Source organism: Phyllostomus discolor, chromosome 10 (genome assembly GCF_004126475.2).
Source record: "Phyllostomus discolor isolate MPI-MPIP mPhyDis1 chromosome 10, mPhyDis1.pri.v3, whole genome shotgun sequence".
Classification (NCBI taxonomy): domain Eukaryota; kingdom Metazoa; phylum Chordata; class Mammalia; order Chiroptera; family Phyllostomidae; genus Phyllostomus; species Phyllostomus discolor.
Genome location: NC_040912.2, coordinates 25,763,017 through 25,786,539, shown reverse-complemented (window position 1 = coordinate 25,786,539; position 23,523 = coordinate 25,763,017). Strand labels below are relative to the sequence as shown.

Below are 23,523 nucleotides of genomic sequence, written 5' to 3'. Positions count from 1 at the left end.
AGGATTAGTTGGACTCTGTGATTTTTACCTTTCTTATTTCATTTTCTAAATTTCTGTATGTTTATCTGAATTTATATTGTATTTGAAAGGTCAGAATAACTGTGCTCATTGAGTTCCTATTTTCAGATTTACTGTACTCTAGTTTTGATGGACAACAAATAATGTGGTATACCACTTTATCTTCTGTTTGTAGGCTACTGGATCAAGATCAGTCCCTATGCCACTGTCAAATATATCCGTGCCAAAATCGTCGGTTTCCCGTGTGCCCTGCAATGTAGAAGGAATAAGTCCTGAGTTAGAAAAGGTATTCATTAAGGAAAATAATGGGAAGGAGGAAGTGTCCAAGGTAAGGTTACATGGAATGTTTGAATCCCTTTTATTCTTTAATATTGTTAAACTGTCTCAAAAGTCCTTTCTTGGTAATAGCTGTATTAGATGTAATTCATATACCATAGAATTTACTCTTTAGTGTGTACAATTCAGTGGTTTTTACCATATTCACAGAGTTGTGCAGCCATCAGCAAAACTGCTTTGCAGTGTTTTCATGGCCCCAGAAAGAAACTCCGTACCGTTAGCTGTCACCCTTCACGTCCCTCTGGCGGCCCACCCTAGGCAGCCACAGATCTGCCTTCTCTGTCTGTGGATCTGCCTGTTCTAAACATCTCACATCAATGAAATCGTGTACTATATGGCCTTTTCATAACCGTTTTTTTTCACTTAGCATAATGTTTTCAAGTTTCACCTATGTTTTAATATGTATTAAGTACTTTATCCCTTTTTATTGCCAAAGCAATCAACTGTTAAGAGCTTAGCTGTTAACCATTAACATGTTTTTTTATTTATATTAAGTAATATTTCAGAACAGTAATGTAAGACAGTGAAATTGGTTGAATTTTTTGAGGATGAGAAAATCAGTCACATATTTGCTGACTCCTTAAGAACTTCAGAGCAAAACTATTGTAGAATATAAAACTTACCGGTAGTTCTGCCTTTAAATAAGTCATACTTGAATTTCATGGTAGCCAAGTTAAAATTATTCTGGGGTTCACTACACACTTAAAAGATTAACTTGAAAATTTTCAGACTTATGATTGTGTGCCTCAAAGTTTTAATAAATTAAAATGTCACCATTAAGGAATATGGCAGTAGCTATAAAAAGAAAATTTTACTGTTAAAGATATCAATGTTCTAAATAAGCCTTCACATTTCCCATTGTTACTTATATAAATATGCAGGTTTCTGAAATCTGTTATGTTCTAATTCTTCTAATCCTCCTCCCCAACAGAACAAAAGTTGATTAAGGAAATTGATGTATATTATCGGTTACAGCCTGAGAAATATGAATATGGAAAAACTGTGCTTACTAAATAGGACATGAACTCTAATCTAAAAGATAACCCTAATTCTTAAAAATTTTTACCTACAGATCAATAAACTAGTCTTTTCCTGATTACTAATGTTGACATTTTTATTAGAGTAACATTTTTGTCAACCCAAGTATCTATCTAAGTTTTAAGAAATAGCTGTCATGGGGCCCTCAAGTATACAATCTTACACCAAGCGTCTTGTCCCCCCATCCCCAAAAAAAAACTGCATCAATGATTTATTCTTTGTTCATTCTAACATTTAGGACAGAGCCATAATTAAGGTGTAAATTCAGTTAAATAAAAGAAAAATTACAAGTAATAAAAATAAAGTAACATTTTCTTAGCATTTTACCAAACAAATTAGTGTTTAGGAATATTTTTTCCCAAATTGGAAAGTTTTACTTTTTAAATTTACTTACAAATGAATTCATGTTTACATAATCTCATTTATTTATTTACTTTTTGATTATCACCCAAGGACATTTCTTCATCTCTCTTAAAGAGAGTGGGATGGGGGAGAGAGAAAGAGAGAAACACTGATTGGTTGCTGCCTTGCATGCACCCCAGCCCGCACCCTGAAGGCCGGCCTAGTGTACCCTACCGGGGATGAAACTCACAACCTAGACATGAGCCCTGACCAGGAACTGAGCCTGCCATTTACGGAATCTCTTCACAGTAGAGTAGTCCTTGTGAAGATGGTGTAGCTTTGGTTTAGCAGTTTTGTTCTAGAAAAACAGATACGTTTTGATTCTTGCCTGATTCTTGCCTAATTTTATTGTTACACATTTTCTCTCTGACAGCATTTCTAAAAATTCTAAAATGACAAAGCTCAGAGTAAGAACAGTAAATAGTGAAAATAATTTATAAATAAATGGAGTATATTGGTGCTTTTTCCTAGCATTACAATCTTGTCTATCTAGTAACAAAAAACATCTTAAACGATTACTATCTAGAATTTTATTTGTTAACCTTTTTCAGCACACAGATGAGGAAAATGGAGCAAGGTCTGTCTTGACAGAAGCAGAGTGGGAAGGTCCCTGGGGCAGAAGCTCTGGTGCCAGTTAATTAGCCATGTCACCAGGAGCTTGAAACTCTAAGTTCTTTATTTGTGAAGACATTAGACTAATGAACTTTAAGGTCTTACCGGGTCCAAAATATATGATTCTGTGATTATAGTTTCATTTCCATTTTTAATTTTTGCCATTCAGAACAATGCATTGGAATTAAGGAAAATTATGAGTAGTTCTTCTCAGCTGGATACCAAATTAGTAGAATTGTTCTGAGTCACATTAATATTCTTCATTGAGTACTAACAGAAAAAAACCTCTATTAGAAATTTTGGCTAATTTGCAAAAGAAATAGAAAGCAAGATTTTGTTCCTGGCCTCCAAAATTAAAATAAGAATGAATGAACAAACAGAAAGCTATACCTGCAAATACCAGATTTTCCTTTCTTACTCGCAAGTGAAAGTGATTTCTTGAGCAGTTTGGTGAATTCTTTCAGCATATATGTATTGACTGTCGGCGATGTGCCAGACCCAGTACTTGGCATTAGGGATACAGTACCAAAAGAAGCCTCTGCCCTTGAGGAATATTATGGGAAGTGCTAACCTACAATACATACAGAGAGCTACGGAGTTTTAAAGACAATTTTTCCTTAGTAGTTTGAAACCTAACTGCTTTGGGATTTGAAAGAAATTTTTCATTCGATAAAGGTAACATGCAGAAGTTAAGACACAAGATTGGTATCTTTATTCTTGGGAGAATCAGTTATGCTGACGATAGCAGTGGACTGGACATCAAAGGAAACGCTTTATGTTTTCTGTGTGAATCGAGAGTATGCGCCGTCATTCACATGCTTAATGGTTGTCCCCCTTACAGCCTTTGGACATTCCGGATGGCCGAAGGGCTCCACTCCCTGCTCACTACCGGAGCAGCAGCACACGCAGCATTGACACCCAGACCCCCTCAGTCCAGGAGCGCAGCAGCAGCTGCAGCAGCCACTCACCCTGCATCTCCCCTTTTTGTCCCCCGGAATCCCAGGACGGTAGCCCTTGCTCCACAGAAGATTTACTCTATGATCGTGATAAAGGTAAGAGGCAAATCATCCACCTAGATAGAGTGTTTGTTACAGGGACGTGCTCATTACACTATCTTTGTCTTAGACCATTACATCATATTTTTTCTTTCGTTGAATGGTGGGATTGTAAAGGATTGGTTAACCTAGGTTTGTTTGTTCATTGGTTTCACATACCCCCTTCTTTGTGACTCTTACAAACATCTTCCATAAATGTGTCAGAGAAGCACAGCACGTGATTCTGAGAGCTAATGAAAGCTATAAAATGGAGTATGTACAGCTTTGTATCATGCAACGCACAGGTTTTTCCCTGGCATTGTCCTGAGTTAATGATGGTTTGGGTAGAATTTGTATTTCTCGTGCCTCTAGCCAGAGTTCATAATCAGAATGCTTTGGGAGGAAGTAATTTCTGAATAAACTGTTGGGAAAATGAGTATATTTTTAACCAAGTAGATACATGTTAATAAGTACCTGTAAGACATGGGTGGCAAACCCAAGGCCCGTGGCCAAATCTGGCCCTCCACCTTGTTTTATCCGGCCCAGCACCTTGTTTCTTCCCAGTGGCAGCACTGAGCTCCTTGCCCCTAGTTAAGGAGTAGTTACATTTATACAGTCCTAACATTACATTTGGCCCTTAGAAGGCAACAGTGAGACTGATGTGGCCCCCAGTGAAAATGAGTTTGGCACTCCTGCTATAAGACATTAGGGATTATATTATGGTGTTACATGAGTTATTGATAACATCAATAAGAGGGCAGAACCTCTGGGATTTTGTTGCTTGTCAGGCCCAAACGGTTTCCCCATGTTCTTCTGTCTTGGTGACAGGCACGTGGCTACCGCCGCTTACTCTCCTCTGGTTCTGGCCCCCTCAGGCCTAGACCCAAAAGGTACCAGAGACTGCCCAGCCTCCGCCTTCCTCGCTACTTTCAGACAAACACTGAACCTGTTCTATAACACATCCATGGCTTCTCACCATAGAGAACTAGATCGTAGGCAACAGAAATTTTAAAACATAGAAAAGTTAAGGTTTGCAGAATCTTAGAGGATTTTTATGGTCCTGGTCCTGACTTGATCCCCACGCCCCTTAATTTATTTCATTTTGAAGTATTCTTACATGTAAAGTACACAGGTCTTAAGTGCTCAGCCTAGTGAATTTTCATGTGTGTACACTCATGAAACCAGTGCCTAGATCAACATATAGGACATTTGTAGCACCCCAGAAGGCTCCCTCGGCCCCCTCCCCAGATGGCACCTTTCCCGTCTCTACCTGGAAGTGCCCGCTATTCTGACGTCCATCACCATCATCGAGCTTTTCTCTGTTACTGGGTTTCATGGAGGTGGAGTGGGAGAGTGTGGATTCTTTTGTGTTGGGCTTCTTTCATTCACCATTATGCCTGACTCCTGGCTGAGATTTTAAATGGAACCCACTTTGGACTTTGTCTTCTGCTCTTATTTCGGATCTCAGTGGTTCTCCCTTCTTTTACCCTTTCATTGTTGAAAGCCTGGGAGCTCCCTTACTCCATGAAGGTTGTTCTGAAGGCACCCCTTTGCTCCTGAGGGGAGGTCTCCATTTTGTAGAATGTCAGACCAGGAAACTCATTTCACAGAGGCATCCTACCAGAGCAAATACACCCCCCACAACATTTTCACTAGGGAGGTTTTGCAGTAAAACAAACGAGAAAACACCTTGCTTCTAGTAGGAGTATTTGTTTTGAAGGTAAATGGTAATGTTAAATAATTTTAACTTGTTTGAGGCTACACAGGTGGTAAATGGCAAAACAGGTCTGTAGGATTGATTCCCAAACCCATGTTCTTTGTTACACCAGTAGAAAAGATAAGTATGATTCAGGTCGGCCACTTCTGCTGCTTCTTAGGACCTGTACTTGGGTTAAAATGAAAAGCAAATGTAACAGTGATAGTAGGGCCAGGCAAGCAATTCTAGAGTTTTGTTTTCTTCTTTTTAAGTGTAATACTGCCTGTAGTTAATTGAGAGATGCTAAACCACAAAGGAAATGTATTAAGATGATGATCAATGAGTTTCATTTTGGTTTACTGGTTGTGGATTGCCTTCAGGGCCTTGAAGTGACTCTGTTCCGTGAGGCAGGTGAATCGGTGGCTTCTGCAGTTCCGAGAGGTACTTACTGAGGTTCTGAGTTTAGAACGAGCAGTAGGAGTTAAGAGCCTCACTGGCTTGGACACACAGGAGTGGTTCTGAGTCCTGTAAAGTTCTGGCCACAAAACTTGCATTGATTCCCAAGGAGTCAGTAAGTGGTAACCGCTGCTGTAAAAATCATCGTCGTTGTTATTACTTGTTGTCTCCCCAGTGCCCTCAGGAAAAATACAGACTTTTTTTTCCACATGCAAGAATTTTAGTTTTTTAAGTGTATTTTATTGATTATGCTATTTATATGTGTATGTATGCACACATATATATGCATTTTAGGATCAGGAGTGGTAGTTTATGCATTTCAGCTGAATTAATACTTCTAGTTTATTTAAAGAAGCATTTGTTGAGCACCTACCATATGTCAGGTCCTCTGTTAGAGAGTTAGAGAAATAAAAATGGATAATATGCAATATCTGTTTATAAGAAAGTCCTAGTCTGATAGGGAGTAATAGTAATTCAAATAAAGAACACACTGCTACAGCACGGAGGAGCGGCTTGTCAGGTCCACAGCTTCTGAAACTTACATACGTGGTGTCATTCAAACTGCGGAGCATAGTCCCTGACTCACTACTTCTCCATGTGCAGTCTAAGTTCTGGGGACTTTTTAAAGCTTCTAATTCTATCTTATAATTGGCATTTTTTCACAGTAAGATATACATTGGTCTTTTGTTTTCATATATTTCCAGTAAAAAAAAAAAAGTGGAAGTTACAGGTTTCTAGCAGGTTTGCATCATTAACTATGAAAACAGGATTGATACTATAATTTTGTAGTCAGTGAGGATTGATTGGGAGTACCTACATACTCTTCAGTCGCCGTAGAGAAATGTGTTCTGTGGTAGAATAGCTTGTGGAGACATTTTTGGGCACCAGGGTAAGTGTGCACCGGAGGCGAGGGGTGGCCTCGCGGAGTGCGTGTCCTCCTGAGAGTGCAGGGGACCGGGTGTCCTTCTGGTGCTCGTCCACTGAACACTTTGCTTGGTCCTGACTGTGCTCACAGCAGTTCTGCCTATTCCTAACATCTATTCTCCATGAATCGTGTATAATTTGAGACCTCTAAAATAATCGTGGTTGATTAGCCTGTTGATTTTTTTCCCTCTGGATATTGCAGTGGCAGTGCCAGGGCAGAAACACTCTGTTGAGAAACGTCCAGCCATGAAGAGACTACTTTCAGGTTTTGGTTTCTGTGTGGAGGTTTTTTGGCCAGGTTTTTCCCGTGACCAAAAGACTGAAGGCATCCATCCTGGTCCCATGTATAAAGTTGCCAGGCTAACTGACTGTGTAACAGCCACAGATCCTACATTATGATCTAGAGGAGAATTCAGGGGTCCAGAATAGGAGCTCTCATCTCGACATCCTGAGAATGTATCCTAAGACATTATCATGCCCAGAGTGCAAGGGGGAAAAGCAGTCATGTATGTGATACAGATGGCAGAGTCAAAATACTAGTTCTTTATTAGCTCTGCCAGTGTTCCTTGATGGTAGCCAAACTAGTGCAAGCCACAAAACCTACACTTCAGCCTGCCACTTAGAGTTGATCTTTGGCACAACTCACTTAGGCAGTTGTTGTAAAATTCTGCAATTTTGCAAGATATAGTGGAAACATTGATTATTCTAATCATGAAGTCAACTCACCCATTCTGCTTAGTCCCACTGCAAAGAGTTGTATTCCAAGAGTCCATAAGTTGGTTATTTGGAACTTAAACTATATTTTCCCACAGGAACAATGTATGTTATGTGGATGGAGTTTTCCAAGACCAATGCATAAAAGCCTATTTAACTCGTGCTGTGATTTAACTAATAAATATTAGTATTTCTCAACTTTGGGTGTTAGGACTGAGCAGCCCTTAGTTGCAGAAGAGAAAAAAAGTACTATCTTGTCTTTTCAGGGTCTTTGGCTGACCCTAGGCAGACTTTGAATTTCTGACATCTTCTAATTCCTTTCTACATACATTTTAACTCTGTTCAATTTATCTCTAGGGCTCTATTTCTTAACCTTTTTTTTTTACCTTTGTCCTTACCATATTTGAATGCTCTACCTTCTACATAGCCTAATCAGCCAAGATTTTGTAGCTCTTTTCTTATTGTGGTTTATATTGTGAAAATGATACATGTTGTATATAATTCTTTCAGCCACCAGATCTTGTAAATGACTAGTTTTTGAGCCTGAATCTGTTTCTCTATGAAATGGTGCTTCACTTGTGTTTCCAGAATGTTTATTATCCTAGAACTTCTTGGTGGTATAATTACAAAGAGTGTAGAGATATAGTTCCAACAAAGAAGTTATTCCACAAGTAAACATAGATCTGTTGTAAAGCAACAAAAGAACAAACAAACAAACAAACTCATAGACACAGAAACAATATGATGGTGACCAGAGGGGAAGGGAGGGGAAGAGGGTAAAGAGATCACATATGTGGTGACAGAAGGAGGCCAGATGTTTGAGTGGTGAGATGCAGTGCAGTACGCGGATGATGTGTTACAGGATTGTATACTTGAAATGTATGTAATGTTACTAACCAATGTCAACCAATAACTTTAATTAAAATAAGTAATACATAAATACTAGCTGTTCTTTAAAAAAACTGATCTGCTTTAGAATTATGGCTCTGAAGTCATCTTTCCTATTTCTCTTTTTCAAGATAACACCTAAAATTACATATATTCCTATTCTGACAGCACATAAGAAACATCCAGTAAATGAATGCCTTTCCCCCACTTTCAGAAAATGTTCACAAGTGCACCTATGGCAGATGCTTTGCTAGCTGGACTCTGGATGAGTTACTGTTCATTATTTAAAACTAACTGATAAGTATACAGCTGATTTCTAGCAGGTACAATCTAGAGTCTACAACAGAAGCAACCCAAAATTTCTTATCATGCATGCATGTATCTTTCACTTAATGTCCTGGTGTGCAGTTAGCAGAACGTAAGCTCCAGCAAGAGCAGGTAACTTCACTGTGCCTATTGCTGTGTCCTCAGCACATAGAGCAGCACCTGAAATGGGGTGGTGCCTAGTGGAGAGTCTTGGAGTAGTTCTTTAAGACCCTTCTTCATGCTGTGTCCATTTTTAAGGATATATTTTTATAGCTGTGTTGAAAATATTAATATCTTTTTCTTTAAGCTGTTAAATTTTATGTGTTTGGCTTTTGAATTTTCAGGAACAGTGAGATAATCTCTCTGCCCAACTCCTCACCAAAAAATAAATAAATAAACAAACAAACAAACAAAGATTAGGCTAATTTAGATAGACCTTCCGTGAGAAAGCAGACAGCTTCATGTTTCCTATTGAAATTAAGGGAAAGGAAGTAATTTTGTTAAAGCCCACCACATCTTCTACTCTGCTCGTGAGTGGGGAGAAAACATAGGGTATCAGTCAGGCTAGAGGAAAAGGGGGCTGTTGGATTTTTTTGTCCTGTTATCTTTTGTTTTCCTCTAGGAGTAAATGCCGGCACATAGAGGCCATTCCTCCTACTGTATGTCTTTGTGAGTCTAATAGAAGGCAGACCCAGTAAAGCTGTTGCCTGAGCTGTAAGACTTTAATTAGAAACATAGAATGTTAGATTGGAAGGACCTTGATCTTCTAGTCACCTCATATTTCCAGTGAGGGCACTGGAGGTGAGGTAGATCAACACTGGTGAGGCCAGGTCGAATCCTTGCTCTGTGTCCTTGGGCAAGTTGCTCATGTCACCTGTGAGTTAGGGGTGATGATGTTACCTGCCTCATAGCATTGTTATGGTGCTTAAATGTGCTCAGGTGAGTTTACCTTTGTTATCTCCTGTAATATTACCACAGTCCTATGAGCATGGATGTTGTCTTTTTTTTTTTTTTAAATCTTTGTTGTCCTTATTTTAAGAATGGGGATTCTGAGGCTTGGAGAAATGACGTTCCTTCCTTAAATTCTGTGCAGTCCAGATGCCGACAAAGGTCTACTACTTTATACTATTTCTTGCTGCCTTTGCAGGAGGAATAGCATGTATGCAGGCATCCAGCTGTGAAAGGGCCTGGTGTGTGGAGAACAGTAAGAAATCATGTGGCTGGAGCACAGGGTGAATGGTGCAGAGCAGAAAGCAGTGCAGGTGGAGAGGGGGAGAGGCCACTATTTTATAAAGGGCCTGGAGGCCTTGCTAAGAGAAATGAAGAGCCAAGCAAAGATCTTTTGCCAGCTAAGGGATGTGACCAGCTTTATCTTTTGGGGCCATACCACAGGTGGAACTATAGAATTGGAGAGACAGCAGGACAAGCTAAGGTGCCATGTTAGTAGTCTAGTCCTGTGGTCTCCAAACTCGATTTATTACACACCTTTTCCAGCAGTTTTTAATCTGTACCCCAATATTAATTCATATACGTGTGTAATTCAATACCCAAACTACGTGCTCGTAAAGCTTCCTTTCTTTCTTTTAAAGGTAGAAAGTAAATATATGTAGGTATTCTAATACTTTCTTCCAGCTGGTCAGCACATCGTTTTGTGCTCCTCAGTTGGGAAATCACAGGTGTGGGACAAAGACGAGGAGGGGCAGCAAGGGTAGAGGGAGTGGAAGAGAGAGATGGAAGGAAATCAGCAGCGCCTGGTAGCTAGTTCGATGCGTCAGGTGAGGGAGGTGAGGGAGAAGGCAGATGTGGATAAAGGCAAGTCTAACCACGTTCTGGCCTGGGAGTTGTGGGAAATGATTGCCACCATCAATAAAGTGGTAAATGTCAGAGAAGGAACAGGCCTTTAGGAGACTGTCATGATAAGTAAGCTTAAGGTTCCCTGTGGCTTTCTTCCGGAAGATGTTATAGTACCATTTTTGTGTAGCAAGAATTGAAAATTTTTTAAAAAAGGAAATACTGAGTTTTACCTAATATAAGGCATTTATAGATTTTGCTTTGCCTTCTATTTCTATATAGTTAAGCACTCAGTAAATATTTAAGTGAGCATTTAAAATTATAATGAAACTGTTATTAGAACTGTTTATCCCACTGTAGGACACTTTAGGAACAATTTAATATGAACAGCGTGTTTCAGTTTTTTGAAAACTGATATCCCTGAAAATTTTTTGATTTAAAAAGTTAAAGAATATAAAAAATAAGATTGTATCAGAATGCTTTTCCTGAGATGCTTACTTACATTGCTTTCAAGGCATAAAATACTCTGTGTAATCTGAAATTTATTTTCAGTTGATTTTTACCATTGTGATTTATATTTGTAAGAGTCATTTTAAGCTATAAGTTGGGTTGAGGACTGTCTTCAATAAACTGATTGGCTTTCATTTTTAAATGCCATGTCAGATAGATTCAGAGTGAAATGTTCATATTCATGTAAGATCCAGAGTGAGTAGTTAGCATATCAGCAACGTCAAGTCACATTTAGAGACAGTCCTCAATAATACTGCTTATTGTTCTGCGTATCAGGATGTGTTTGTGGAAGAAGCAAAACATAAGTAGCAAAGGTCATTGATGCAGACTCTGTCCAGTGGTGTCCACCTTGTTGTGGATGCGACGAACAAATTCACACGGACTGCAGAAGTCCTGTGGAGAAAAAGGGACAGCATGACCACTTTCTGAGTGAGAGCACCCTGACCCTTGCCTGGACAAGCTTTTATTGCTTTTCTGGTAGCATTACCTCAAGGAAGGTCTTCATCATTGTCAGGCAGTAATGATCAAACAATAGATAACATTCAAAGAACTATGAGGGCTTATTCTGAGTCAGGGTTAGATAGCTAAAGAGACATAAAACTTTAGGAAACAAACTCATTTTATGCTTGGACCCTTATCAGAAAACTGAGGACATTCTTAGCAAAGCAGGTTTCACAGGATTTTATGCATTCTTTTTAGGCCTGATTGCCCCAGGGAACCACCTATTCCTGCCCAGGGCTGCACCACCCTCCAGAATTATTTCAGGCTTATGTCAGGCAGGGGAAGTAAGGCAGCCAAGAGATTAGAAGACTTCTTGAGGACAGAATGAGGACTCAGGCTATGTCAAAGCCGAGGGGTGAGGGTCAATCACCCCCTTTTTGTATAGCCCCCCAAGTCCTTCCCTGAGGGCCCCTCTATGACTGTGCCTGTCTTAGGTCGTCCCTCCCTTGAGGAATCTTACCCATCATTGGCTAACCGGTCATTGGCTTGGAGCCAAGCAGGGTGAAGTAAAAGGGGGCAGAGGCTTATTTCCCTACAAGGAAAATAAGCTTTGTCTCCTTAGTGGCTTATGGTCCCAAGGTCTTTTACTTAGTCTTAGCCTTGGGGGTTATAACTTCTGAAACTAGGCAGGGCGGTTCCCAACAGGTTATGATGTTATTTTTTCCTTCTTACCTGAACACTGGTTTAATGAAGATCTTAACTATAGCTGGTGCCTTATCTTATTAAAATTCTGTAACCTTCTTATAAAGGGTTGACTTTGAAATTTTATAGAAACCTTAGAGACTACTTGTAAAAGGCAAATGTTCTCCTTACCTGTTCCCAGTTTAGTCTTGGAGTTATTTTAGCCCTGGCCGATGTGGTTCAATTGGTTGGAGCTCATCCCATTCACCAAAAAGTTTGGGGTTCAGCCCCAGCCAGTGTGGCTCAGTGGTTGGAGTGTCATCCTGTAACCGAAGCATCACGGGTTCTGTCCCCAGTCAGGGCACGTACCTGTGTTGCAGTTTTGCTCCTCCGTCTGAGTGACTACAGTGCCTGATCCACATGTGGGAGGTACCCATTCAGTGCTTCTCTCTCACATAGACGTCTCTTTCTCCCTCCCTCCCTCCTTTCTTTCTCAACTCAATAAACATTTAAAATGTTTTTAAATGTAGGCTTTTCAAAAGACTGGTAATGTCAGCTGGTTCCAAAAGTTTGTTGCCAGGGAATGTGTACAGTTGTGTCCCTGGATTTCATTAGGCCATCAAAACTCACTGCAGCTGATCATTTCATTTCCTGAAGCAAAAGAAGTAATTTTACTAGTAGAGTAGCAATTCTGTTTAGATTCTATTTAGTCAACCATATTTCTACACTAACTCTGTTGGCTAACTTTTAATTATGCTTTTCATGTGTCATTGAGATTAGTGCTGGTTAACTCTGTGCTCACTTTCCCAGCCTGTTATTCTAGCTGGTAAAGGTAGAATAAGAATTGCATTCTATCGATTATTGGTGCACTTATTGTAAACCTATTTTCTTTGTAGGGGAATCGGTAGAGTCTGCATGCTTAGGGCATTGATTTTCATTTCAGCATGATAGGTCTCTATATATATGCCAAAGGGTGCCATTGTGAACTGGAATAGTTCGCGCTGGGCGGACATGCTGGAGAATCCGGTACCCCAGATATTACTGTGCTTTCCCACCAGACACAAAAATCTTGCCTCTGCATACCTGAATAAAGTTAGAGTGTGCAGACCTATTAAAAATGACACTCCTGTTATTTTTTGCCAACAAGCAGTGGAAAAGACAATTTCTGAATGGTTCACCTTTTTAAATTTGCAAATTAGAAATTACGCATCTACTGTTGCAGCAATATTTATTGAGACCTTACTGTACTTCAGGCACTATCCTAATCTTTTTACACACATTTTTCATAATTGATATCAGTAGTTATTTCCATTTAGGCCTAGGTAAAAGTAGAAGTCAGGGGGCCTAACTCCAAATCAGTGTTTTAACCTTTTCATGATTAGTTTTCAAATCTGACTGCAGTTCAGAAACATGCGTGAGCTTCTCCCCCAGAAAGGAGCACACGCCTGGGAGCAGCTGCAGACTGAAGTCAGAGTCTCTTAGGGGTGAGGTCTGGACATTGGTCAAATATTGGACAAGTTACTGGTATTTTACTCGGTAAATGTGGTACACATTCATAAATATGATCTATTATAGTAAAATAACCAATAAAATACTTGGCCACTCTTGGTTTTTCAGAGTTATCCTGTCACAAATATAGGTGAGAAAGTTATGAATCCAGACAACTATGTAAATAATCATATTCATTGCACTTAGTAGTATTAATTGTCATTGGCTATGATGTTATAAGAATATAGAGTAACATTTAACTTAATCTCACCTACATATCTAGTGGTTTCCTACTGTGGAATAACAGAATAACGAGAAAGTGTATCATGATTGTGAACAAAAGGGATTAAATTAGGATTACATGAGACTTTTCATCTTGAATCTTCTGAGCAAGCAAGCTCACCTCATATTTACTTACAATTCTTTCTGAAATGTGGTTATTAAATTCAACCAAGAGTTCTAAATGAGTGAGTTAGAAATCAAAGTCTGCAACGGGTAGGTAGGATAGGTGGTTTGTGTGGGTTATTTTGAAGCATGCCATTCTGTAGAGCAAAAAAAGGTTGGTACAGTGTTCCTTCTTTGTATGCTAGAACCATCAAAAAAATCACAGAATTTTGGAGTTAGGACTGGCAGCTCTTACAGTCATGTAGAAGCTCAAGAGGCCGCTGGGTACAAAGTCACTCGGCTACACAGCTGGTGACGGAGCTCCACCCTGGCGCGGCGTCTCCATTCCTCTCCCCTGTGCGCTCGCCAGGCTGCTTGCTCCCCTGAGAAACGCACTTCAGGTTGAACACGCCTGCTTGTGCTTCCAAATTTTGCTCTTTCCGGCTTTGTTTTTCCAGACCACCAAACATTAAATGTAAACAAATAAATGTGTGCCTCTGTGTATTTTAGAAAATTTTTAGAAATTGGAAGTTGGAAAAGTTTCAAGAAGAAAAACCATTTAATTCATTGTCGATTGTTAATGGGAAGATAATCAGTTTCAAATATTATTCAACTCATACCTAACTTTCAATTCTGGGAAAGTCCCCTGAAATTATAGGTAAAGTTCTGAGAGAAATCATGTGGGTAGGCCTAATGATGCAGTAGAAATATAACACAGGAGATTGTAACTGTGGCCAAGATGATCCTTCTTACATCATAACACGGTGAATCTTTGCCGACGGCGGGAATGCTCGGCGGAGGCCTGGAGCCCGTGGTTTCAGGCCGCTTCTGCACGCCAGGAGGGCTGTGCTGTTTGTTACCAGCAGCAACCTCCGTGTAGGCTCCAGGGGCCCTGTCTACTGACGGATTGCCTCTGCGTGGCTTCTTGCTGTTTGGAGAGCAAAGCGAGGTCAAGCTGTATTTTTGGTATTGCACTGAGTTCAAGGCCTCCTCCTTACCAGTTTTTGATTATGGACCCGTCTTTACAGTGTAGCCTAGCTCCAATAGAGAACAGCAAACTCGGACTCTAGTTGGGTTCATGACACTTTGCATCTGCCTAAGAGAGAAAGTCACATTTCCCCTTCTCCCTTCCTGGGAGATTTGTTTAAGCAATATAGCACAAGTGTTGAATCTAAGGTAATCCTCCAACCTGCATGGCATGTGAAGAAACCCAACTTAACCCTAAGACTTATTTCCAAGAGACAACACAGAATCTATAGGGACATGCACAACAGTAGTGATGGAGAAACGATGTGGTTTTCTAGGTTTCTCAATAGTGTGGCCTTGTTATTTTTCAGGCCATGAGTTCCCAGCCAGAGATACAGCCGTATTCATGTGTAAGCACACATCTTGGTTCCCAGGACTAACACAGAAGCTCTTTGAATCACTCACCAAACACACTACAAGTGTGCCCGAAGGGCCTATGTCTAGGCATGTGCTGTACTTCATTAGTGATGATTAAAACATCTATCACTCCAATTCTGAACATTAGACTGTGTTCTGTATCCTAAACTAAAGCAGTGCCTCAAAATTGTGACGAATGCAATTATTTATGGTGCAAATGCTGTCTTTCAAAATATGTATGAAAATAATACATCTCAGTAGATCATGTGCTTATTAGTATTTTAGTAGTGGGGATTGGTTTGCATTAAGTCAGACCTTGTTTAAATAGGATGATTGTATTTATACAAGCATGTTACTGACTTTACAGCTTGGCATCTCACAGAGATAATGACACAGTTTGGTGAATTTGAATTTCCAAAATCCTTTGCCAGGTAGGAAAGGGAGAAATTACATATAGGTTTTATGGCTTTTCATGAATAGACCATTTTCTTTTTGGTTAGAAATATGAAGAAAACATGTTAGGCAGAGATGCTTTTAGATTTCTCATGCCTCCAATAGCAAAAATACAAATTATGCTAAAAAGTACTTTTATACATTTTCAAAGGCAAAATCCTGAGCCAGTTACTTTCTCGTGGTGGGCTGAAGGAAAAAGACATTGTGTTATAAACCTATTTTTTCCCCGCATACATAATATTCTTGATGTCGAGTAAAAGTAATGTCCCTGCTAAGAGCTAGGGAAGATTATTCCACGTACTAAAATTTTCAGTTACACTGGTTGGACACCGAGAAAACAGAGGACCCTGTATTATAATCTCTCGCAGTTCTTCTGTATGACTTACACATATTACGCCACTCATTTACATTTTGAAATACATAATAATGTATTTGTTTTCAGGACTACAGCTCTACTATATTCTCTGAATAAATGCAGTTTTCTAGACCAAAATATCATCCTTTTATGTTCTGTGGTGTGGCAGATTGCTGTTGCTTTGGAGCTTTTATTTGTAAGAAATGTACTACACAAGGGTGGTAGAAATAGCTTTGCAATAAAGGAAGCTCTGTGGTGGAAGCACAGGGGCAATAGTGGATAAATTGTGCAAAAGGCTGCTTGTTTGGAAATCAAATTTAATTTAAAAGAGCTTTCAATCACTAGTTAATGTAACTGCTTTAAATTTACAGACAGTGGGAGTAGCTCACCGTTACCCAAGTATGCTTCATCTCCCAAACCAAACAACAGCTACATGTTCAAACGGGAGCCCCCAGAGGGATGTGAGCGAGTGAAGGTCTTTGAGGAAATGGCGTAAGTAATGTCTTTTCTATCAGCTGGGATCTGCAAAGCTGTGAAGCTTTTTACTGAGACCAGTTGATTACAGACGAATCAACTACTCCATCCAGCTGATAATGTGTTTCAAAATAATGGAAAGAGAACTGAATAGGCAAAAGAGATCTTATTAAAGTAGAATTGGAGCCTGTATGTTGCAAATACATAAGCTAATACAAAAGAAGCTTGGAAATAAAAGACCTGTGTTCAGTCGCTGCGGGTTTTCCCGCCCAAGGCCGTGTTGGCTGAGGTGGCCGAGGCAGAGGCGTGGGGCGGCAGAGTCGATGACCACGCGTGGCCAGCCTGCTGACGGTGGAGACCCGCCTCCTTCCCTGTGGGCACCTCTAGCACCTGTAGTCACTGAATTTAGACTTCCTATTTACAGATTTTTTCTTTTTGAAAGTTTAATATGTATACATTAGAAATGAAAGGAATAGAGGTTCATACTATGAAGACTTGGCAGAAACCCTGTGGCTCTTGGGCTCACTCGTCCCTTTGCCCCAGCGCAGGCGCCCGGTGGAGGCAGCTGTGCTCTTGCACGTACGAGGGGGCAGAGACCCGGCTGTGGGCGAGGGTGGCTTAGCGCCTGGGCCTGGGCAGAGGGGAAGGCTCATGGACCCTGCTCTGCTGGGCTCACTGGCTCTTCGAGAAACTACTGAAACTGTTTTTTTTCTGAACTGTGTTCTAGAAGTATGTATAGAGATGCAGAAAAAGGAGGAAAATGGCCCTGGCTGGTGTGGCTCAGGGGACTGAGTGCCGGCCTGCGAACCAAAGGGTCCTCGGTTGGAGTCCAGTCAGGGCACATGCCTGGGTTGTGGGCCAGGTCCCCTGTAGGGGGCGCGTGAGAGGCAGCCACACACGGATGTTTCTCTCTCTTTCTCCCTCCCCCACTCTCTAAAAAAAAAAATATATATATATATATATAAAAAATACTTAAATTTTTAAAAAGGAGGAAATGCTTAAAATCAAATATATCATGGGGTAATCCCTCTCCCCAGTATACTTGTTCTTAACAGAAAAGGTTCATCCTAGCTTTGCCTAGTCTTCAGCTGAAATGTAAGATGTGTTTCCATGGTCCTAAATGCTTGAAAGCAGACCAGTGATCTCTGTGTCTGCCCGGTCCTTTCGGACATGCTTTGGTCTCAAATCTCACTGCAGTGCTGTGCGCGTCGGTAGTCTGCCAGCTGACTTGTGCTATGGAAGATGTTTACCCCTCTGTGTACACTTAACTCATCCCTGCCATTCACACTTGAGCTGTGTTAGAGAACTCGAATTAATTCAGAAAGTGCTTAACTCTTTCGAGATTGTAAACCTCATTTTGTTTTGTGGTTTCAGGTCTCGTCAGCCTGTCTCAGCCCCTCTCTTTTCATGTCCTGACAAAAACAAGGTTAATTTCATCCCCACCGGATCAGCTTTCTGTCCTGTAAAACTCCTAGGCCCTCTCTTACCTGCCTCCGACCTGATGCTCAAGAACTCCCCCAGCTCTGGCCAGAGCGCGGCCCTGGCGACCCTGGCCGTGGAGCAGCTCTCCTCCCGGGTCTCCTTCACGTCCCTCTCTGACGACACCAGCACGGCGGGCTCCCTGGAGGCCTCTGTCCAGCAGCCGTCCCAGCAGCCCCCGCAGCTCCTGCAGGAGCTGCAGGGCGAGGAACACATCTCTGCACAGAACTACGTGATCCTCTAAAGCGAAGGGAGCTGGCCTCGACCGGCATTCCGTGGCTTAGGAGCTAGATCTCAGACATCTATCTGCATGGAGTGACAGAACTTTCAGAACATCACCACAGACAAAATACTTCTCAGCAACATAAAGTATCTCTTAACACTGATCTTGGCAGGGACGGAACTCCTATTCAGCAGTTTTTGTGGAAAGCAGTAATGCTTGCATAACGTATGTATCACTGAGCATTTAAGTGGAGACTATGCATTTCATAGTATGTTTGACAGATTAGTACTGTGTCCTGTGTTTCGTTCCAAATTCTTCAGTATAAATAAGCTCTATATCAAAAAGTTGCCTGTCTCAGTAGAAAATGTCTTGCTGTGTTTTGTCCTATGGAAAATACTGTACTTCAGGATTATGTTTACAATTGATCCAGGTGTTTGTTTCTAACTTCTGTAATACATACAATGCAAAAAATAAAACAAAAGACATGGCCACAACAGTTGCACAGTGCCCACCCTATGGCCTAGCTTCAGGTACTTCAGTTGAAGTCTAAACTCAGGTAACTTGGAATGTATATCATATTGGGATATTAACTATTTCACAGCTAAAAAGCTAAAGAGGGAACATCACTCTTTGCCTTTCCTTCCTTTATGCATTTCCCTTTCCTCATTACATTCCACATTCTTAGAATAAGAAGTGCATTCAACCCTAGGAGAACGATAATCCTGGACATGGGTGAACATGAGAAGAACCAGCAAATCTTGTGGTGTCTGACTTCACTTTTGTCATGTGGTTACAAGTAAAACAACTGTTGCATTCACTGTCTCGACATGTGTAAATGTGGCTTTTTCTCTTTTTTGCAAGTTCAGGTGTTGCTCAGCTAATGACTGCTCAATGTCACATATGAAGTGTCCAGAACTAGGCTGCACACAGACATTCCACATTGTGTGTGATGGAATTTAAAGACAAGAGTGTCTGGGTTTAAGTTCAGAGTGAATGAAGTTTCACAGGGGATGGTTGAGATTTTTTTAATGTTGGCCATCAAGGTCATGAAATGCTACTGTTGTGTCCAAAGGCATATTACTGTTGATTTCCCTTTTGGAAATTCTTTAGTTTGCAGGTTTAAAAATAACACACTTTTGGTTATTGTTTTCCTCAAGCAGGTTAGGTGCACGAGTTACATTCATGTAGAGAGGGCATGTGTAGGTCTCAGAATTAATGCCGCATAAGCAGGTTATTTGGGGACTTCCAAACACAGTAGTTTGAAGCTGTCTCATTTAAGCCTCTTCTGTTAACATTTCGGTTGTACAAAGTACAGCAAAACCCAAGTAAGTTAGCCTTGGCTTTTCAGACCTGACCTGGCTTCTCATCCAGGTGTGAGGAGAGCCCTAGGCCCTCCTGACCGGTCAGTGGATGGCCCGACTCCCAGACTGCCGCATGAAGAGCATGCAGAAGCAAACGGGCGTTTTTGTATTCTTATCCCATTGCTTTCAGTACAATGAAACATAGAGTCATTTCCACCTGCACCTAAAGTGTACGGCACAGTTTTCTTAAAAATTAAGGGAACAAGGTGCGTACAGCTACAGGAACGTTTCAGTTCCCTTCAGTCATTCCTGGGATTTTATTTTCTAAAGAGGTTGAAGAAGGAAAAAATGATGAAGATGAAAGCAACACCATTGATTTTTTTTAAGAAATGGCATATATATGTACATGTTCATGTGTGTGTGTGTGTGTGTATTCTGTGTGTTCTTTTGTCATGATCCCAATTATCTTCTTTCCACCAAAGTTCGCAGTAATGTTTCTCCCGAAGGTGCACCCCGGCCCCTTTGAGTTAGTCAGTGTTACGTTGTAGGAGACTGCCATGGGGAAGGACTCAGTTTACTTTTGCCATTTTCACAGGGGAACCTTTCAAAACAATCTCTTCAGCAGCAGACACCTTTAACCCTAATAATCTCAGGCCTTGATGAAAATACTATATTTTGTAGATTATGGTTAAAGGGAGAAAATTATTAGCTCTGTAAGATAAATATGAGCTCCATTAACTTCTGCTCTCTGGTTTAGCATTACATAATGTGTTGATCTTATGCTCTGCTTTTGTCCAAATAAGATGCAATAGTATCAATATCAATTTCTGAAAGATGGACTGATGATGCTTTTTTGGTGATGAAATCTGATGTATGATATTTATAGTGATATGTGCTTTTATTTTCTCATGAGAAACTGAATATTGATTGTGTTGTACATTTGTTCTTAGCATATATTAAAGTTCTGAACCAAATGTGTTAAAGCTTATGCTTTGCCATGTAAATTTCCCAGAAGTTGTTGAGCTCAAATGTATCCTACATCCAGCTGTAGAAATTTGTCAGAAATTGTTTAAATTTTGTATATAGTTGTACTGTTTAATTTAGCCACTGCGCTGAACAGTATTCGAGTTACCACCAATATGGCTTTACACAAGGAAGTGTGTGGCTTTTGTTTTGTATTTTTTCAGTATAGAAGTTCTTGTGTCTTATTTAAATAAAGTTATTAGTAAAAGTGGAGCAGTTCACAGGTGTTTGTGGAAAGACTGGGTGGTGAGCACCTTACCTGACAGAGAGGAATTCAGCTCAGGGAGCGGCAGTAGGCGGCGCTGGGCGAGGGCCAGCCCTGCATCCTGGGCTGTGGGGAGTCTCACTGGATCGGGTTTCCACAGCCTGGTTTCCTCCTGACACACTTTCCATCACGGGGTGAGAAGCTAGATGTCTAAAGTTCCAAGTGTTTGTAATGCTCCCAGCTATGAGCACCTTAAATAGAGAAAATAGTGTTTCCACGTCATTATTTTATACCGAAGAACTATTTGTGGAAACAGATTTTTTCAAGTTTGCTGAAATCAGCTCCAAGAAAGTTGCATATTTCTTGCAATGAAAGCTATAGCAAAAAAAAAAAAAGAATTTATTTTTTACTCTTTTACTTATGTTTAGATTCAGGATGAGAGGGAGAAAAGCTTTAGAGAACAATGGGGTGTTGATGCTATGCCCAGCTCTCCAAATGGGGTCATGATAGACCGTGCAGTATCCCAAAAGCAAAAACAGACCACTTTGAGAAATAATTTACCAGCAGAGTGTGCATTTCCGAATTACATCTCATCAAAGAGAGAAGATTTCACCCTTAAATTGAAATGAAAAATGACTAGTATCTGAGGTATTGGCTGAAAAAAGTAAAATTTTAATGGTGAAGTTTGTCAGCTGTCTTCTTGAGAATGATACATAATTTAGGCAGGAAATTATGTACCTTACACAGCTTAAAAATTCCATCGCAAGTGAATTTGAAGGAAGAGTAGAATTCCCAGCCCCATCTCTGCTTGGCTTAATAATAAAATAAGCTTAATATGAATAACTCTAAGAAGTCAGTATGTTAGCATTTGCCAAATCAAGTCTTAAGAAACCAGGAGGGGGAAATTAGGCCTAAGGGCTTACATATGTTTAAACTTAAGCTAACTAGAAGTAGTGCCTTAAAGTTTATTTATGAATATTGCAGAAGAAGTGCCATCCCCACCCCACAGCATGAGGCCACATCTAGGTCTGAAGTTCCGTTTGCCCCACGTGTCTCCCACGGCTCTCTGAGCTGCTTCCACCTTGTCCCCCATCTGTGACACACAAGCCTTTTCTCATCTGGACACTCGCTCCCTGGTGAACTCGGCTCTTGGGAGCTGCAGGATCTTTGTGAAGACGGCTCCCCTCGTTCACATCTTGAGTCAAAATCGGAATGCTATGACCTAGCCCCGCAGTTCCACTCGTCCAAAGAGCACCTCAGACTTGTTGCCTCATCTCAGCTTCAGCGACTGAATGGAGTGAAGACAGTGTCGTGTGCCCTGTTGTTCCAAATCAGCTCTCCCTTTCTACACGCCTATTCCCATTTCCCATAAGACAGACCGGAATCCCAAGTCCTGACATGTTCTCCACCTAAATCTCTCAGACGATCCTTCCTTTCTTCCTATTATCTTGCCACCCCATTTCAGGCTGCAGAGGCACGGTGGTGTCAGATCAGCCAGCCATGCCAGGTGGCTGAAGGGGCCAAATCCACCCCATGCCTACTTTGGTAAATAAAAATTTGGCCGGAACAAAGCCACGTGCATTTGCTTACATAGTTAAATAGTAAAGTTTGGGAGTAGTCAAAAGTTATATGTGGGTATTTGGCTGTACAAAAAGCATCTGCACCCCCAAGCCCTGCATTGTTCAAGGACCACCTGAGTGGCCTGTGGCTGCTTTGCAGTGCAATGGCAGAGCTAAGTAGTTGCAACACAGACAGTCTGGCCCATGATGCCTAAAATATTTACTGTCTGGTTCTTTCCAGTAAAGGTTTGCTGACTTCTGTAGACCAAGGAGCAAACTAGATGCAGGTAACTTGTATCGTACATGTGGTTGTCTGTGTGGAATAATGTTCACAAGTTCTCTGATGTGCCTCCCTTCAAGAGGGAGAGATTAATTGTTCTCCCCTTAAGTGTGGCCTGGATTTGCTTATGAATAGAATACCACAAACGTGATAGGCTGGCACTCCTGAGATTACATTATAAAAACACAGGCTTCTGCCTCAGGGTGTGTGCTTTCTCTTGCTATGGGGGAAGCTGTGTAATGAGGATCCTCAGGAAGTCTATGGAGAGACACATATGGAAAGCAGTGGGGTCCTCTGGCCACCAGCTAGCAAGGGACTGAGGCTCCTGCCAGGAACTGTGTGAGCGAGCTTGGAAGCAGGCTGTCCAACCCAGCTGAGCCTTGAGAAAACTGCAGCCTCATAAGAGCCCTTGAGCGAGACCCAGCTAAACCACTCCTGGGTGCCTGACCCTTGGAAGCTGTGAGATAATCAGTTTGTTGTGTTAAGGTGCTAAGTTTGGGGGCGCTTTGTTACCTAGCCTTAGAGGACTAATACAGTCCAGCCGGGGCTCTTTGCGCCCCTCCCCCGACATCACCACCTGGAGTCCTGTTACATCATTCTGGCCCATTAAATAAGGCTTGTCTTTTTTAGAACGGACGCTTCTTGAAAGAAGCTCTTTTGGACTCAGGCCACGACAGAGTTTTCTCACACAAAATTCTGTCATTTGAACAATTCACATGATACTTGGTCTGCTGTATGTACCTAAAAGTTGCCTGACATGGAGCCACCTTACCCAGGGCACAGGAACAGAGCCGAGGGGCGGTTGGGAATTGGGCCCTTGCAGTAAAGGGTTGCCTGTGGAAAGTGATGCAAGGAGGGGTGGGATAGGTGATCCGTTTTTACAGCTGGGGAAGAAGAGAAAGCAGAATCTCAAAAAATATATATACAGTTTCACCTTGAGTGTCTGTTTTTTTTTACTTTAGTAAACAGGAGGCTGGTGACCCACTGGTCCTAATTTGGCCTAGCCCATTCCGTAGGCATCTGCATCTCTCAAAGAGGAAACAAAAAATAAATTTTTCAAAGGTTCCTG

At 41.1% G+C, this 23,523-nt stretch overlaps 1 protein-coding gene across 5 annotated transcripts in view; it reads left to right on the top strand.

Annotated features, from left to right (window-relative positions):
- GLCCI1 (glucocorticoid induced 1) overlaps window positions 1-20,623 on the top strand; it is a 96,699-nt gene extending 76,076 nt beyond the window's left edge. For 4 of the 5 annotated variants that reach the window (XM_036010312.1, XM_036010313.1, XM_028526215.2 and 1 more), the window contains 4 exons: window positions 194-346; window positions 3,248-3,458; window positions 16,282-16,402; window positions 17,759-20,623. In XM_036010312.1, the coding sequence (XP_035866205.1) occupies window positions 194-346; window positions 3,248-3,458; window positions 16,282-16,402; window positions 17,759-18,107 (834 nt within the window). In that variant the 3' untranslated portion in view covers window positions 18,108-20,623. The remainder of the gene's footprint in view (window positions 1-193; window positions 347-3,247; window positions 3,459-16,281; window positions 16,403-17,758) is intronic. The other variant, XM_036010315.1, reaches the window with a different exon arrangement.
- Window positions 20,624-23,523: the final 2,900 nt, after the last annotated feature.